The sequence below is a fragment of the Chiroxiphia lanceolata genome, chromosome 10 (assembly GCF_009829145.1).
Source record: "Chiroxiphia lanceolata isolate bChiLan1 chromosome 10, bChiLan1.pri, whole genome shotgun sequence".
Lineage (NCBI taxonomy): Eukaryota > Metazoa > Chordata > Aves > Passeriformes > Pipridae > Chiroxiphia > Chiroxiphia lanceolata.
In genome coordinates, this window is record NC_045646.1 from 23,888,019 (window position 1) to 23,906,245 (window position 18,227).

The 18,227-nt window shown below is 50.3% G+C and overlaps 1 protein-coding gene across 3 annotated transcripts in view; it reads left to right on the forward strand.

The window, feature by feature from the left end:
• Positions 1–17,122, forward strand: part of HDLBP (high density lipoprotein binding protein) — a 39,029-nt gene extending 21,907 nt beyond the window's left edge. For 2 of the 3 annotated variants that reach the window (XM_032697517.1, XM_032697515.1), the window contains exons 6-28: positions 269–475; positions 923–1,138; positions 1,959–2,165; positions 2,371–2,478; positions 3,021–3,125; positions 3,587–3,665; positions 4,314–4,453; positions 4,727–4,831; positions 5,130–5,243; positions 5,571–5,657; positions 5,815–5,946; positions 6,259–6,477; positions 7,297–7,518; positions 7,745–7,963; positions 8,280–8,418; positions 8,818–8,972; positions 9,605–9,709; positions 10,415–10,549; positions 11,090–11,233; positions 11,405–11,590; positions 13,351–13,467; positions 13,934–14,062; positions 14,684–17,117. In XM_032697517.1, coding sequence (XP_032553408.1) covers positions 269–475; positions 923–1,138; positions 1,959–2,165; positions 2,371–2,478; positions 3,021–3,125; positions 3,587–3,665; positions 4,314–4,453; positions 4,727–4,831; positions 5,130–5,243; positions 5,571–5,657; positions 5,815–5,946; positions 6,259–6,477; positions 7,297–7,518; positions 7,745–7,963; positions 8,280–8,418; positions 8,818–8,972; positions 9,605–9,709; positions 10,415–10,549; positions 11,090–11,233; positions 11,405–11,590; positions 13,351–13,467; positions 13,934–14,062; positions 14,684–14,770 — 3,357 coding nt within the window. In that variant the 3' untranslated portion in view covers positions 14,771–17,117. Of the gene's footprint in view, positions 1–268; positions 476–922; positions 1,139–1,958; positions 2,166–2,370; positions 2,479–3,020; positions 3,126–3,586; positions 3,666–4,313; positions 4,454–4,726; positions 4,832–5,129; positions 5,244–5,570; positions 5,658–5,814; positions 5,947–6,258; positions 6,478–7,296; positions 7,519–7,744; positions 7,964–8,279; positions 8,419–8,817; positions 8,973–9,604; positions 9,710–10,414; positions 10,550–11,089; positions 11,234–11,404; positions 11,591–13,350; positions 13,468–13,933; positions 14,063–14,683 lie in introns of all 3 variants that reach the window. The other variant, XM_032697514.1, reaches the window with a different exon arrangement.
• Positions 17,123–18,227: the final 1,105 nt, after the last annotated feature.

Genomic DNA, 18,227 nt, shown 5'->3' on the forward strand with positions numbered 1-18,227 from the left:
CATAGGCACCTCCTCGTCTGTGCCTTAAGGCCTTTGCTAATTCAGAGTACTGCTCCTGTACAAACAGAAGGCTTTTGAGGGAATAATGGGGTTTAGACTCCTGGAATACAGGCACTGTAGATCAGCTGTTCTGGCATAGTATCAGTCCTTGCACAGGATGTGCTGGAAGGCATTGTGTTGGCTCCTCAGTGGTACCACTAAGCAGCACATGACTTGCTTTCCCTGTGCAGGCAAGGGCTCTCTTAGATGTTTGGCTCTTGTGTTGCAGGCTTCAGCGACAGTTGCCATCCCCAAGGAGCACCACCGTTTTGTCATTGGAAAGAATGGCGAGAAGCTGCAGGACCTGGAGCTCAAAACTGCAACCAAAATCCAGATCCCCCGCCCGGATGACCCCAGCAACCAGATCAAGATCACCGGCACTAAAGAAGGGATTGAGAAGGCCCGACACGAGATCCTGCTTATCTCTGCTGAGCAGGTACTTCAGTCCTGTGATCTCTCGTGTCATTAGCCAAATGGCCATTTTTCTTCTCCATGGCATATTAGACGCTCGTGGCCACCATGACCACAGCTAATATTGTTATTGTTAGAGACGTACACCATGCCACTGGCCGCATGAACACTGCTGCCAGGTTCTGTACCTTCTGGTTCTCCCTTTCATCCATCTCTGAAGCAGATAAGCAGTTTCATGTTTTGAAGTGAACCACAGTAGGTGCCAGCTGAGATATGGCAGGAGATTACAGAGGTGAATATGATAAATCGGCAACAGCAGTATTTGTAGATGGAAAGGGATGGAGCCTCCAAACTGAAAAGGGTGCTTGGGGCCAGAGTGTCAAGCAAGACAGCATTGGGAATTTAGCTGTGTGTGGCAGAGATGATAATATTGATATCAGTTCCCACTGAGCTCTGTTCTGGACCTTTCCAGGATAAGCGTGCCGTGGAGCGGCTGGATGTGGAGAAGGTGTACCACCCTTTTATTGCTGGCCCTTACAACAAGCTGGTGAGTGAGCTCATGCAGGACACGGGGACGCGCATCAACATCCCTCCACCCAGTGTTAACAAGACAGAGATAGTCTTCACAGGAGAGAAGGAACAGCTAGCTCAGGCTGTGGCTCGTGTTAAGAAGATCTATGAGGAAAAGGTATGGATGGTCCATAAAGCTTCCCATCTTCCCCCCACCTCCTCACAGCCCCTCTTCCCTTCTTGTTCTGCTTCTGTGGATCCCTCAGTTGCATCGTCCTTGTGTCAATTCTTGCTCAGCAGCCCTTGCAGTACGTGGACCCAGGGCTTAGCATTTTCTTGCTCAGCAGAGTGGGACTTGGGGTGATTCTGCCTGGGAGGTGATAGATCTCCTGATTTTCTGTGTCATGGGATTTAGCAGACCACTAAGAGCTCTCTGGGTGTGTTCACACAGGTGCTACAAAGGAAGGAGAGAAGTGTGAAGGCTACAGTGTGGCCAACTGACAGTATCAAAGTTGCTACACGAGTAAAAGTTGCTGAAGAGGGAATTTCATTTTATTTTCCACAGCTAGTTTCGCTGTGAATATCCTTGTTGTAGGTTGTTGATATGTTTTCCCTCATGGTTAGGTCTGTATTTATACCAGTCTGGATTTCAATAGAGATAATCAGCTTATAGCCTAATAGCCTACACAGTGTTGCGTTACCACTCTGCCTGGGGACAGCTGGGCATTGTGCAAGGGCTGCAGTGTGTATGTGGTCTCTTCCATGTAGTGTCCCAGGGAGCTGACACAGAATTTTCATACTTCACCTGTGAATATTTGAGAACAGGGCTTTCTGTAGCCAGGGTCCCAAAGATGCTAGGGTACTGCAGAATCCCTGTGTTCACCTTTGCTTTGCTCTTTCCTGGGTGCAGAGGTTCACTGCATCTTGTGTCTCTCCCTTTCACTCTTGTCCTTCCCTGCTCCCTTGTGATTGATGCCCCAGTGCCTCTGCTCCTACAGAAAAAGAAGACTACTACCATTGCAGTGGAGGTGAAGAAGTCCCAGCACAAGTATGTCATCGGCCCCAAGGGGAATTCCCTGCAGGAGATCTTGGAGAAAACTGGAGTCTCTGTCGAGATCCCACCCACTGACAGCAGCTCAGAGACGGTGATACTGCGAGGCGAACCTGAAAAGCTTGGGCAAGCACTGACTGAAGTCTATGCAAAGGTACTGACTGGCCTCCTTTGAAAGCCCCATGAAGACACATTTGTGGGCACTGACAGGTGTTGGGGGGTGGTCTCAGTCAGTCTCAGTAGTGCTGTCAGAGATGCAGCTTAGAACTCAATACTGAGGGTGCAACATGGGAATTGGAACTGAATTTTTGTGAAAGCCTCTTCCAGTCTGTCCATCAAACAGCTTCTCTGTCTCTTAGGCCAACAGTTTTACCGTCTCCTCGGTCTCAGCCCCCTCTTGGCTTCATCGTTTCATCATTGGAAAGAAAGGACAAAACCTGGCCAAAATAACTCAGCAGATGCCAAAGGTATGGATGAGCTACTAGCTTAGCACCCACTGAAGCAGAATATGGTTTAGTCCAGATTGCTCCTTGTAGGAGAGAGAAATGTGTTCTAGCATGGATAAAACCAAGGAGGAAATTACACTAATCTTATAGTATTAAGAGGAGTTATGAACTTCTGTTGCCTCAAACACTGTTCATCCTATTTTACTCTTAAGGGTTGAGTCCTTCAGAGGAAGCCTTATGTAGTACTATTTGGAGAATTGATATAGTAGGATACCTGTAAATGCTGATTTCAATGAGGCTTCTCCCTGGTGAGTTAGATGGTATCTAGGGAAAGGTTAGATGAGGAACTTCTCCAAAGCCCTTGCAATCTCCAGGACAGCACCAAAGCCTTATGATCTAGACACTGTGATATGACCAGAATTGTAAGTACCCTACTTGTGAAATCATGGGAATGATGTGTGTACCCTTAGTGGCAGAGATTGATGGTGTGGGCCTGACTGACTGCATTGGCCTGTCTTGCGTCTTGGAAAATTCTTATGGGTTTCCTTGCTTTGTGTCTCAAGGTTCACATTGAATTCACTGAAGGAGAAGACAAAATCACTTTGGAAGGACCTACAGAAGATGTGAATGTGGCTCAGGAACAGATTGAAGTCATGGTCAAGGATCTGGTAAGTTGGTGGTACTAGTTCTAGTATGTAAGAAGAAAATGGGGAAAGATGGGGTAACAGAGCACAGATGAAGCATAGATCCCATCTGCAGAGTATCTTGACAGGCTTAACAGACCTTGCAGAAGGCAAGTGGTGTGACAGATGAGCAAAACTCTTGGTTATGAAGCTTGTCCATAGCATTCTTAAAAAATCAGCAGTACATATTAAGTGTTTTGATGCAGAGAAGGAAGGATTCTCTTTCAGTCACAGGTGGAAAAGCATTTAAGTCCCTTAAAATGTTATATAAGCATGGTGCTCTCAGCTCAAACCAGAGGAGTGTTCTGCTCTGCTCAACAGCAGGGAGGAATGCTTGTAGCTGGCTGCTGGAGACTCAGTGCCAGCACTGGCAGTGGGCGGTCACGTCGGGCACAAACAGCAGCAGAGGGGGCCTGCCCTGCCTAGCCCTGTTCAATTCTTTATAGATCAACCGGATGGATTATGCAGAAATCAACGTAGACCACAAATTTCACCGACACCTCATTGGCAAGAGTGGAGCTAACAGTAAGTGGGATACCTTTCTAATCCTTCCTGTGTTCGGACTTTCTGTGTTTAGTCGATCATATCGTGGCTCTGCAGCTCATCCAGGGTGCTGTCCTCTGCTCTTCTGGAGTGAGATTGGGACAAGGAGATGAATGGGCAGTGAGGCCTTGGCATGTGTGAAGTGTCTTAGAAAGTTGAACAGATTACTTTGCCATGTCCTGGAGGAATTTTTTTGGGGGAGAGTTGGATTGGAGAATTCTCTTTTCTCTTTTTTTTCAAGTCCATCTATATGAATTGTATTTTAGCGGTTAATTAGGGGTGATCAAAATCTGCTTGGTGAGTTTCTCCCCAAAAAAGACTTTGGGATTGGAAATGCGTGAGCATCTTCTGGTCTAAATGTGGTGCTGTTCGGGGAAGAAACAGATGCCTCACTCTGGCAGCTGAACTAGATGCTACAGTATTTACTTGTACAGATTCTTGTATGGCATGGATCTGCTCTCGCTGAACCTCGGGGTGAAGAGGCATTTTCCCCTGGTTCAACCCCACTGCTCTTGCTTCTCCTCAGAGGCTGATTTACTTCTTAAACAGCCTCTAAGCAGTGATAGTCAAGGTGCCTTGCTTCCAAATCTTGGCCTAGCAGAGTGTGTCACCACAGCCCTTGCCTTGCAGTTAACAGGATTAAGGACCTCTACAAGGTGTCAGTGCGCATTCCCCCGGACAACGAGAAGAGCAACCTGATCAGAATTGAAGGAGACCCACAGGGGGTCCAACAGGCCAAGAAAGAGCTGCTGGAACTCGCTTCCCGTATGGTTAGTGGGATGTGATTGCCTGGGAGGCCGCAGGGTTTGGACTCTTATGTTCCCTACTAACTTTCTGGTGCAGGTGTGTGCCCCTGGCCTACTGAGCACTTGGATCTCATGACAAATGCAAGTTCCTCTATTCCCTTGGATCCCCTTTTCTGTCAACCTAGAGTGAGTTATGTCTGGAGGAGAAAAGAGGGACAATCCGTCAGGCAGCAAACTGGTGATTACAAGTATGTGGCTCTCCTGCTGAACACTCCATGTAAACTCTCTTCTCCTCAGGAAAATGAACGCACCAAGGACCTAATCATTGAGCAGAAATTTCACCGGACCATCATTGGGCAGAAGGGTGAGCGGATCCGGGAAATCCGGGAGAAATTCCCAGAGGTAAGGCTTTCTAGGAGGTAAGGAATCCAGAGAGGATGTTTTCTGCTTCGGTAGTAGACACACTGTCACTAAAGTCGTAAATTTAGTGTCTCTGTAAGTACGAGAAATGTGTAGCTAATATGTGTCTGCTCCTACATCTAATGTGTTTGAAAAGATGGTTCTTATGGCCAGAGACTGCTAACATGGTTACCCTCTTCCAAAAGGAAAAGAGGATGTGCAGGATCTCCCCAACCTTTGCACATGTCTGACACAGTTCTTGCATTTGCTTGAGTTGACTGTAAATGACCATCTCCTGCAGGTTATCATCAACTTCCCAGACCCTGCACACAAGAGTGACATCGTCCAACTCAGAGGTCCCAAAAACGAGGTGGAGAAGTGCACCAAGTACATGCAAAAGATGGTGGCAGACCTGGTGAGGGCAACTTCAATCTGCTGTTCTCTCCCCCATGTCTGGATAACTCTGGATTAGAGCAAATTGTAGTAGCTTGGCTAGGGCTGACACACTTCAAGATGAGGGAGCTGTGGACATTGTTCTATCTGGATGGGGGCAGGTGGGTAATACTTGTTATATAAGAGCATAGGAGAAGGTACCTGCCTTTGCTTATTCATGCAAGTCTCTTGTACAGAGAATTCCTTGGGTCTAAGCCTGTTGTCAAAAGCTTGTTTATCAAATTCCTGGGATGGCACCTCACTTGCCATGACAGTGTAATCTTCAATTCTCCCTTCCTTTCTCCCTTAGGTTGAAAACAGCTTTTCTATCTCTGTTCCCATCTTCAAACAATTCCACAAGAATATCATAGGGAAAGGAGGTGCCAACATCAAGAAGGTAAGATACCTTTCCTGTCTCCAGTGCCTATTGTGGTCGCTGCCTCAGCGAGGTCTCTCCTGCTCATTGGTAATGTAAAATGAAGAAACCTCCAAGGCCTTTTTTTCCAACATAGGACACCTCTCAAATGATTTTCTTGGGGTTTTTTTTGTGGCAGATCCGTGAAGAAAGCAACACCAAAATTGATCTCCCGGCAGAGAACAGTAACTCGGAGACAATTGTTATCACAGGCAAGAGAGCAAACTGTGAGGCTGCTCGCCACAGAATTCTGGCTATCCAGAAGGAACTGGTAAGTGAAACAACTGGCCTGTGACAGATGAGGGACATGAAAATATAAATATAGGAGATATAAATATAGAAGTGCCTGTAGTGGGGGTGGGCAGGGAGGAGACAAATGTGGGTGTCAGTGTGTTCTTGACACTTCAGCTGAAGTTTGTGCCTGCTCATGTGTTAGGAGTGGCCAGTCTCAATTCCCTCTGGTCAGGCATTTCTTACACACAGCTCCTGCAAAGCTCCTGACAGTGGGGGAATTAGAGCAAAGCAGAGTGGGTGCAAACACATTGCTGCAGCTAGACTAACACCCCATACTGTCCTCCCTTAGGCCAACATCACAGAAGTGGAGGTCTCCATTCCTTCCAAACTGCACAATTCCCTCATTGGCGCCAAAGGCCGCTTCATCCGCTCCATCATGGAGGAGTGTGGTGGAGTCCACATCCACTTCCCCACCGAGGGCTCTGGGAGTGACACCGTGACCATCAGGGGCCCAGCCCAGGATGTGGAGAAAGCCAAGAAACAGCTGCTGCATCTGGCAGAGGAGAAGGTGAGCCTTGTCTCATAGGGGAAGGAGCGGGTTGGTTTGGCCAACTGTTTCTTGTGGGGGCTTGAAGTGACTTACCCTGCCTGCTGGGAAGCCTCTAGCACCAGACAGGCAAATCCTCTTTTGAGGGATTTGAGTACAGATTGGACAAGGGTCTTCTGCCCCTCATGGACAGAAGAACTGGCTGTAATGCTTCTCTGCCCAGGCTGGCAACACACTCAAAGAGTTAAGGCTCTCTACTCTTGTGACTTGAATGCGCTTGGGTATCCACATTTCTTCAAAACAGCTTCTGCAGATGTCCTTCACTTTTTTCTTGATCTCTGAATTTCAGCTCCAGTTCTTCCATTTCACTACATGTATGCAGGTTTGAGAACTTCGGAGTACAAGATGTTGCTTGGAGTTGTGGCTGACTGACTGACTGACTGGTCATTTTAATAGCAAAAGCCCCTGTCTAGGGTCAGCATGTGAACATGTTCCCCATGTGAATTGGATGGTTGCCTCTGTGGCCTGGCTTGCAGCAGTCACTTAGCAAATGGTTGTACTGCCTTGTGTGAGGGTCAAACCAGGCTTCTAGGGAAGCCTCTGCTTTTATTCTCACTGGTCATGCTGAGTGTTAGATTTTCAGCCCTGAGAACATCTTTAGGGTAGTGTTTTTAATCTAAGACATTGTTTACCTTTTTTATTTCAACAGCACTTTGCACCTACCTTGCTCTTGCAACACTCTGTGTGTGGGTGTGGGTAACATTCCCACATGCTGATTGTTGATGCTGGTGGGTATTTTCTATATATTGACATCCTCCATGTGTCTCTGGCTCCCTTCAGCAAACAAAGAGTTACACCGTGGACCTCCGTGCAAAGCCAGAGTACCACAAGTTCCTTATTGGTAAGGGTGGTGGCAACATACGTAAGGTGCGTGACAATACTGGGGCCCGCATCATCTTCCCCACCTCTGAGGACAAAGATCAGGAGCTGATCACTATCATGGGAACAGAGGAGGCTGTCAAAGAGGCACAGAAGGAGTTGGAGGCCCTCATCAAGAACTTGGTACGATCTACTTTTTCTACATTCCTTCCTCTCACTGTAGCAAAATGTAACGAGTCAGTGTGGAGGACCTGCTTGCCTAAAACCAATTGCTGCCCTTCAAGGGAGCTCAAGATCATTCTTGTTGTTCCTTTTTGGGGTGAGGTTGTAAGCTGATTGCTGTTGAGTGCAACCATCTCATGCTTATCACCAGGACAGGCAGGGCTGACTAGCTGTCATCTATTGGCAGGATAACGTGGTTGAGGACTCCATGGTGGTTGACCCCAAGCACCACCGCCACTTTGTCATCCGAAGAGGACAAGTTCTGCGTGAGATTGCAGATGAATACGGTGGTGTGATGGTCAGCTTCCCACGCTCCGGCACCCAGAGTGATAAAGTCACCCTCAAGGGAGCCAAGGATTGTGTGGAGGCAGCCAAGAAACGCATCCAGGAGATCATCGAGGACCTGGTATGTCACAGAAAAACTGTTTCTTCTGTACTTTGTTGCTTCAGCAGTGCCCTCCTTGAACCTGCTGTGTGACCAAGCTTTATGAGAACAAGTCCTGTGGTAGTTCTGGGATTTGAACCTTTCCTGTCAACATATAGGGTCTGCAGCCTGGGCAGTGGCAGCTGGCTCCAAAATGGCAATGCTATGTGAAGGAATTGCCTCCTCTGACCATCTTCTGACTCCCCTCTGTCCATTTTGGATTTCACCATGCACAATAATCCTGTTTTCTGGTGTGAAAAAGGCTACATCACAATAGAGCAACTCTGCTTTCCCACAGGAAGCTCAAGTGACAATCGAATGCACCATCCCGCAAAAGTTCCACCGCTCCATTATGGGCCCCAAAGGATCCCGGATCCAGCAGATCACCCGGGACTATGGTGTCCAGATCAAATTCCCTGACAGGGAGGAGAACCCAGGTATACCTATGGATGCATGTTCACGTGGTAGTTGGGATGATCAAATAAGTGTAGTGTGCCAGCACTCCATACCAGTTGACATGTTCTATTTAAAATCTGTGGAGAACTGATCCCTGGTGTTCCTGCAGTGTCCTTGAATCTGGGCTTAGCATCAACCTTTCCCTCTTGGGAAGAGGGGACACTTTTAGGAGGTCAAACCACAGACCTAGATGTTGTGGATGTGTTGTCACTGCAGAGTGCAGGGAGTACGAGGACCTACCCCAACAAAAAGGGCTCTACGAGCTTACCAAGGCCTCTCTGAGCTCTCACTGCTGGCTGAGCCTGAGGATCTGAAGGTGGGGGGATGAAAAGCAGGGAGGGGGCTCTGTACATTGAACACAAGACTTTCCATGTTTCCAGCTCCTGTTGCAGATCCAGCTGTGCAGGAAAACGGTGAGGAAGGTGGGGAAGGCAAGGACGGGAAGGACACAGATCCCAGCTCTCCGAAGAAGTGTGATATCATCATCATCTCTGGCCGCAGGGAGAAGTGCGAGGCAGCAAAGGAGGCACTGCAGGTGTGTGGCTTTCTCAGCCCCTTACCCTGTTTAGATAGTGATGCCTGGATGTGAGCTTTGGTGGTGGTAGTAAAAGCTGGTCAGTGCAGGGTGCAGTGCAGGTGGTCAGTGATGCTGGCTGTAGAGGGGGTCTGCACCACTCAAGGGAAACCCCTTTGCTCTGTGACTTAACCTGGTGACTTCAGTCATAGTATACCTTGCGTGACCTTACAATTGCTAGAGCTTGTAGGCAGCTCCAAGCTATTTGCCATAGAAGTATGACATGCTTGTTTTATGGAGCACAGCTGGAATGAGGAGGAGTTTGACTGAGGCTGAATCATTCCAGCTTTAGCAGACCTTGCCACGCTCTTTTAGTTATGTTTTTCAAGTCTCTGCTAGACTTGGAAAATGCCAAGGATATGAAAATAGCCTGTCCCCCAGGTTGGGTCTCAGATTGCTTGTTTGGAAAACATGCTTCAATGCACAACAGGTCGTCTTGGTGTTCCCAGCTGTTCTCTCTTCCTGTAGAGTTTGTATCCTGACTACAGGGGAATGTACCTCAGTTCAGCAACATGTTCTTTTGGGCAAGTACACAGCAAGATGGGAGACAGGAGAAGTCTTTTCACTGGTAAACTGTGCTCCATCCCCTGCAGGCTCTGGTTCCTGTCACCATTGAGGTGGAAGTTCCCTTTGATCTTCACCGTTACATCATTGGCCAGAAAGGAAGCGGGATCCGCAAAATGATGGATGAGTTTGAAGTAAGTTGTTCCCCTTTATCCTGGAGAACCTGTAAGTGACCGTGTTTAGGGTGGTGACAGTCAGTTGCAACATATTCAGGTCTGTCACAGCTTGACCGTGGAGCCCAGGCTCCGTAGTAGGAGAATGATCCCTGTGTGATTTGGTCCCTGGCTCCAGGGCTCAGCAGGTTTTGTGCTGAAGCTGTATGATCAGTGTTGGTGTCATGAGTGTTGCATGACTTGTTTGGCATCTGCAGGGATTCCTCACCAGTGTGAGAATTGTTTTCCTCCTGGGCCATGGGAAACAGCTGTGCCTGCCCATTTAGGAGAATTCTCCAGAGCCAACAGGGGCTTCCAGAGCTGGTGCATGTTGGCTGCAGACAGTGCTATTGAACGTGTATTTGTTTCCTGGCCTCTCTGAGCTGGTACAGGGACTGCTGGGGACTTAAGCCCTGCAGCAAAGCAGCCTGATAATGGCTGGAAAAAGAGAGTTCTCTTCAAAAACCATCTAGAAATGGTCCCAGGCAACTGACTCTGGGTGCCCCAACTTGATAACCTCCAGAGGTCCTTTCCAACCTGAACCATTCTGCGGTTTTTAGGCTGCCTGGGTGGGAGCCGGTCTCGGTGGCAGGGGAGACCAGTGAGATGCCAACCTGCAGTGAGAGGCATCACAAGTGATACAGAACAAGCAGTGATACAAAATTATAATCCCTTCTTGTTACTCAGGTGAACATCCAGGTGCCTGCTCCTGAACTGCAGTCGGATATCATCACCATCACTGGGCTGGCTACCAACCTGGACCGTGCCAAGGCCGGGCTGCTGGAACGAGTGAAGGAGCTGCAAGCTGAACAAGAGGATCGGGTAAGGCCTGTGCCTGTCCTTCTTCCTTCCAGACAAGCAGGGCTTCAGCCTCTGGGCACAGACTCCTGGAACCACCCTTTTTTAAGACCACCCTTAGATTTTCTGTGGGTGTTAAGCGAGTTAACCAAAGGTAACTCATTTAACACGAACTAATGGGAGAGTTTGGGGATGTAACTTTGGACTGTCGGAGTCTCTCTCGCCTTCACGTGCCTTCGAGACGCTGCTGGCTAGGAATCTCACTGTGCTGGGAGTCTCTCTGTACCTATCCTCGCTGAATCTTTATCACAGCTCTGAATAAATAGGTGAGGGATGAGTTGGGTGGTTGTTTGCTGTTTGTAGTTTCCAGCTGAACTCGGTGAAAGCACAAGGTCCCAGCAGATAGCTTGGGTGCTCTTCTGTAACTGTGTACACTTAAGCAATGGTGCTGCAGATTATGTTCCAGGCATCTCAGAAGTCAGAAGGAAATGCTGGGACTTAAGTGGATGTCACTGGACCAGCCATGGTGTGTTCCCTGCTCTCACTCTGCTTCTCCTGTTCCAGGCCTTGCGAAGCTTCAAGCTGACAGTCACTGTGGATCCCAAGTATCACCCTAAAATCATTGGGCGGAAGGGAGCAGTGATCACCCAGATACGCACAGAGCATGAGGTCAACATCCAGTTCCCTGACAAGGATGATGAAAGCCAGGTGAGACATCAGAGGTAGTACAAGGATGGCTGGTGGTTATCTCTGAGCATCTTCTCGAGAGCTCTGAACTCTCTCCACTGCCCTTGGATAAGGTGGCTGGTAAATGGGATTAGCAGGGCTTGCTCCACTGCTTATGAGCATGATCTCTCAACACATGTCCCTGTGCCCCAGGCCCAAGACCAGATCACCATCACTGGCTATGAGAAGAACGCCGAGGCTGCCCGGGATGCCATCATGAAGATCGTTGGGGAGCTGGAGCAGATGGTGTCTGAGGATGTGACTCTGGACCATCGTGTTCACGCACGCATCATCGGTGCACGTGGTAAAGCCATCCGCAAAATCATGGATGAGTTCAAGGTGAGCGGTGGGGCGATGCAGCACAGGTCACGCTGGACCTGAGTGGCCACTTGCTCCTGTGTAAAGAGCTTGGTACCAGCTTGGTGCTGAATTCAGGAGCCTGAGGCTCACATCTTGTGGTCTTGTGCCTGTTGAGCACCTTCAGCTGCAGCAGACACAAAAGAAAGCCAGTGCTGCCCTGCTCACCTCCAGCTGTGTTCCCACCAGCATATGAGCAGCATCCCTGGGCCATGGCACCCTGGTATGCTCAGGATATCTGGGCTGTCTGGACACCACATCCAGACACCAGCTGAAGCATCCCCACACTACCTCAACTCTGAGTCACACTCCTCTGAGAGCCAGGCTGGGAGCTTTTCCTGTTTTGCTGGAACCCAGCCAGAAGAGGAACCTGAGAATGCTTCCTTGTTGCTCTGGATTAACCCTGCAAGTAGCACTGAGCTCTGTCCCTCTCTGCAGCTCTTTTGTTGGGTTTCTTGCAGTCCCAGCTGGTCTTCAGGGAGAGGAGGAGGTGGTTATGTCATCTACTCTGATTACTGAAGTGGGCAGCCAGGTCTCTTGCTGGGGTCTCTGTGAGGAGGCTGTGCCCAGGCCTCCTCAGCTACTTGAGTTTAATTCAAGGAATTCCTTTGGATTTCCTTTAGGCCACTGTTGATTCCCTTGACTTTGGGAATCAGGGGATACTCTCAGGGCTCCGGATGTGGCAAAGTCGGCTGGTCTGGGAAGGGCAGGAATCTCTACCCTGCCAGAATGTGGCATCAGCAGCAGGTTTTACTGCAGGGGCAGCAGTGAACGTGAATCCAGAAGGATGGGGTTTTGGAGACTTGCATCTCAGCTGGACTTAGTTGTTGAAATAAGCTGTTTGGTTCCCAAATGAGCAACCTTTGGGTTTGGTCCTGCCTTGTGCAGCTTTCCAGCACCCCTCTTGAAGGCAGGCTGTGAGAGAGCACAGTCCCTGGAGTTGTGCTGGTTTTAACAACCAGCAGGGAGCTAAAGTCTAACTAAGCCACTCCCTTTCCCCTGCCCCTTCTGATAATGAAGGGACAGTAAGGAGATATTATTAGTTGAAATAACAATGTACTAAAATCACAATAACAACAGCAGTATTATTAGCAAAAAGTATATCTAAAGAAGGTGCCCTACCCACAAAAGGGCATTCACCACCAAGAACCAAAAAAACCCGGCTCCCCAAAAATAGCACTGCCTGCAAGGTCTCCAGACAAAGGCAATGTGGCAAGGAGAGCTCCCACAGCTTAATGTTCTCCCCCAGCACCAGTCTGAAATCAACTAAGAACTAGGACAAACCAAACCCCTGGAAACTAGATCATCCACACTGCACCACTTGTTTCCAAACCGCTGTGCTTGGCCCTGTTCACCTGGCCCAGGATTACTCTGTGTCAGACACAGAAAGCTCATTGTGCTTCATGCTGATGGTGGCTTGGTGGTGAAAATGCTTGTAACAGTGCAAGGACACTGTCTGAAAATGCAGCCACTCTCCTGCCTCTGCCGCAGGAGCTGCCCAGAAAGCAACAAGCAGAAGGGGATGCTCGAAAGACTGTTCTGCTTTCCTTCACAGGAAACTGGACAAGCTTTGGGGCAGGTATATTCCTGCTCACCCCCTGGTGTCTGAGCTATGGAGGTCCTAAACAGACCTGTGGCTGTGAACAGACGGTGGTCTGTGAATCTTAATGATGAGGGTCATGGGGAGTCTGTGGCATTCCAGATGTGCAGGTGTAAGTCCTGTCCTGTTTCTTTTGTTGCAGGTGGATATTCGCTTTCCCCAGAGTGGAGCTCCTGACCCCAACTGTGTGACCGTGACAGGACTCCCTGAGAACGTGGAGGAAGCTATCGATCACATCCTGAACTTGGAGGAGGAATATGTAAGCGTTCAGAAAATCTGTGGGGGGCTTAGCAAGAATTTCTCCTGCCACAGAGTTGGATGTCTGAAGTATCTCAAACATATACCAAGAAGATACATACTTCTATATATATATCTTAGACATATACTCAGAAAATACCAAGAAGTGGTATTTTCTTCCACTGCATTGGAGAACTTAAGCCCTATGCAGGTGACAGTCAGCCCCCTCAAACCAGATGGACTGCCCCCACTGTCCAGGAGTGAATGGGAATGCTGGGACAACCCAGGATGTGCATGTGCTTACCTTGCAGCAGCTTGCACCAGTTAGGAGTTGTGGCCCTCAGATTAATGCTGAAACACTGTATTCAGTCATTGTAGAACAGCTGGTGAGCTTGAACAGGTTGCAGCATGGTGAGATAGAGGGGTGGGTGTGTTATACCAGTTTGAGGAGCTATCCAGATCCCCCCTCATTGGTTGTGTTACTGCAGCTTGCGGATGTGGTGGACAACGAGGCGATGCAGGTGTATATGAAGCCCTCCTCACATGAAGAGTCCAAGGCCCCATCCAAGGGCTTTGTGGTGAGAGATGCCCCCTGGGCCACTGTCAACAACGAGAAGGTGAGTGAGTGCTGCTTCTGCTGCAGGCTGGGGCCACAGGGCGTGGGGACCCTCCTATCTGGGCTGGGGACACAGAGCACTGTCCCTCCTTGGTGACAGAGAAAGCAGTGAAGGGCCCTCCTGCTCTTTGTGGCCTGTGCAAGCTGAGCACAGGCCTGGGCTCTCCTGTCTAGCTTTCAAAGCCCACTTTGGCTACCCCACTGTGGAGCTGTTGGAGAATGGGGCACCCTTACCAGAAAGTGTCCTGCCAGGTTATGTTGTTTTTATGGGTAGGGACAGGGCCCATTGCTGCAACACAGAACTGGCTCAGTGTTTGCAGGTGTGAGCTGGAGCATGTGGCAGCTCATCCACTGCTGCAGGCCTGGTGTGACCCTGCTCCAGTGGCCCAATTACTGAGCTGGGACCTTTGGAGCCCTTGTGCCTATCTGCACCCTCTTTGATGTCATCCCTAGATGGCTTCACTCTCCACCCTGGGCAGTCCTGATGCCACAATGATCCTTTTTGTCCCTGCCTCATTGTCTCTGCTCGTGGGACATCAGCGATGCCACTTAGCTCAGGGCCTCACCGTGTAGGTTCACAGCAGGGCAGGAGCTTAACTTGTTCCCTTTTTGTTTGCTCTAGGCCCCTGATATGAGCAGTTCTGAAGACTTCCCCAGCTTTGGGGCTCAAGTGGCCCCCAAGACTCTTCCCTGGGGACCCAAACGATAATGACCTGGAAGCAGAAACTCCTCCAGCCCGCTGACCTGACACTAACCTGCCACAAATACTTCCTGTCTGAAATCTGACCCAGCGGCTGGAGCACAAGTCAATTGCCCCAAGAGGTCTCCTAATGGTGTCTGGAGTGCTAGACCCCATCCTGCTCCCCTCAGCTATCACCGTGGCTAGGACCCACCCTCATCTCTTGATGGATATTCTTTCCTCCTTTGGAACAAGGCTTCCACTCAGATTCAAACACTAAATGTGTGTGTTTTTGTTAGAAACTTCATAATTGACTCCAAGTGGCTAAGATTCGCAGCTTCCCAAGCGCTAGCAGAGCAATCTGCTCTCTTGAGCATGTCTGACTAGGCATTCTCGCCTTCATTAGGAGACCTCCTTTACTGTGGCTAGGAATCTACTTCCTGTCTCATGACCTCAGGAAATAAATTTCCTTGACTTTCTAAAGCCAAAACGTTTGCCCTCTTTCCTTTGTGTTTATCCCAGGCCTTACCTTACCTTTGTAGAGTGCAATCAACTTTTTTTTCCTTTTAACCGCCAAAAATTCATTTAATGCTGATAGCTGACTGTGGGGAGAGCTTGAAATAATCTAAAAGGTCAGAAACTTGCTTTTTAAGGAACAAAACCTTCAATAGGTTGTAGAGGCAACAGAGATGGAACAACGTACGGCTACCCTGGTCAGGAAAACACCTGTGAGTGCAGCAAGCGCGCGCCCCTGCGCCACACCAAGCACAGCCCCAGCCTGCACACGTGGCCAGTCTTCCAGTGCTTGATGACAGACCCCGCTCCTAGTTCCCCATGGTCTCTCATTCCCCCTTGCCAGCAGTGTGAGCAGGCAGGAGAGCCAGCACGTGGCGGTGTGACCGGACGGGACAGATGTGGGTTGGCCGAGGTCACTGCGGTGGCGCGGCTCAGGAGCGGCTGGTGGGACGCACGGCTCGGAGAAGCTGCAGTCCCCTGCTAGCGCTGCAGCAGCTCGGCGTGAGCGGCAGTGACACCATTCCTATTGCCTTCTTTCTACCTCAGACGTCAGTATGATGGGGGCCTCTCGGCGGTCACGGGTGAGCAGCTGTTCCAGCTGTTGCCTGGGCAGCCAGAGCAGAAGCGTGGATGAGAAGCAAGAGGAGCCCTGTGTCTCTGCGCGGCTGTGGGAGCTGCTCCAGAGGGAAGCTGAGCAAGGTGACACTGAGGCAGGCTGTGAATCCGTAGGACTGTGTGCTGAACCAGCACAGGGCTCAGCCCCAGGGCCACAAGCGCAGCTGTGCTGCAGCCCCTGGCTGCAGAGGTTGTGTGAGTCAGGCTTCTGCTCTGACAGCATCGGGGGCTGAAGTGTAGGCTAAGCCCTCCCGAGGCCTCCATCATGTGGCGGTAGAAGGTGATTCGTGCTCTGTACTCGGGGCCACTTGTGCCTGGGCCTTGCCATGACTTGCTTGAAGGGGACTGTGTCCAAGCTTCTCCAGCCAGTAAGAGGAAAACCACGTCTTTGTGGAGGGAGGCATGGAGCGTGGGGTTTTTGTGTGCCCCTACTCCCCTGCCTCAGTCCTACAGAGCTTGTAGTCTGAGCCATTCCTCTATCCCAGCTGCTTCAGCTCTTGGACAAGCAGGAGTCCCTAGCCTCTCTTCTCTATTGCTGATGAGGGAGCAAAGATCTGGCAGGCTGAGTCAAGCCTTCTTGTCTTTCTCTCCATGGGGCAGGCCGAACACGCCAATGCTTTTCCCTCCCACGCCAGCTCTTCTTGGCAGAGACTGCTATGCAGAAGTCAAATCAAAACCTCACAGTGCTCTCCTTAAGTCTGAGAACCAAGTGAAATGGACCATGGCCCGTTGTGGGGTGCCTGGTTGCCCCTGAAGGACAGGGTGGCCTTGCCTCCAGCAGGGGAGACAGGAGGGGTCCGACAGAATTAGGGTGATACCTTCCCATCTGCGTCTGTCAAAAAATGGTTAATACCCCTGTAGCTTAGTTCTGTCCTGCATCACCAAGCCTACCACCCCCTCCTCCTCCTCCTCTTAATGCCCCCGTGCCCTCACCAGTTGCACAGCAAGGCTTGAGTTACATCTGGGGCACCCACCACCATGGGCTCGTGCCCCACAACCCGACCCTCCACTATAAAGAAGGTCATGAAGTGATTGTACCTAGTACTGTCCCCCCACCACCCTCCTTCCGCAGCAAACGGTGGCATGTGTCCATTTCCTATCTTTGACGTCTTCCATATTGTACGTTTCCATAGCAATGATCCCTTGGCCTTAACTTTGGAATTTGGAGACTATATGCAAACATGTAAAAAGGCTCATGAGTATGGATGACACTGGAATTTTATAAATTCTAAAATAAAACCTGAAACAGCTTGGAGTGTGGTGGATATTATTTCTGCTATTGGGGTGAGATCCAAGGCAGCCCATGCTGGGCCAGGTTTAGCCCAGGCTGAGGAGTTCCAGCTTGCACACCTGAGCCCTCTGCTGTGGCCATGCCCTTAACGGGGTGAGACTCACGCAGCAAGCGGTGGGTTGAGGGAGGAGGCAAGGGCAGTGGTGGAGGCTTTGCCCTCTTTCTAGGGAGGCACCAACCTGCTTGGACTCAGGCAGGTGGTGCCAGGGACACTGCCAGTGCAGGGGACAAGAGGGAGGCACTAGCCATGGTTGCTCAGCTGCTCCACAACCAGAACATCTCATCTGCCCTCAGCGACTGGGACTGCTCTGATTTCCTCCCTGCCAGCTCATGGGCACAGCGGGGCAGTCACCGTGTGGTAATGCCAACGAGCTGGGACAGACACCCAGAGCCAGCTGTGACACTCCCCATCTTCGGAAACAGCTGTCCCCAAATGCCCAGGTGCCAGGCAGGCAGGGAGAGCACGGCACACCTGCTAGCCCAGGAGGAACCGCTCAGCAGCTTCTCTGTGCCAGCACTGTGCCCTGGGCCATGGGCATGCTGCAGCTACTGGTGAGCTGCTCGATTTCCCAGTCCCTGCCTGCAGCTGGATCTGTGACCCTGGCCTTGCTTCTTGTCTCCTTTCTCTCCAAAAGGACTTGAACGACAGAAACAGGGAGCTGGCATTTGTCCTAGGAGGAGTGGCCACAACCCTTTCCAGGGCTTGCCTGTGCCTTGGTGCAAGTGTAAAGCAACAAAGGCTTTAAAGGAGGAGGCAGAGGCCCTACTGCAGCCCACCGTGTTCTCAGGCAGAGCCTCTTTGGCCAGGTACCATTCATGCTTCACCTTAACCTCCTTAACCTCAGGAATGTCAGGTACCAGCCATGCAATCACATGTCCAGTGAAGAAAACCATGTGCTGGAAGTGGATGGGAGGTGCAGGTTGGCTGCGGTGGCAGGTCCTCACTCCCTGCCCCAGCACCACTCCCTGGGCCACCTGTCCAGGCTGGGCAGCTGCTGCCTTGAACATGATGATGAAGCCCAAGCATTTGGCCACCAGCTGCCAGTAAGTCAAGGTCAGGCTGCC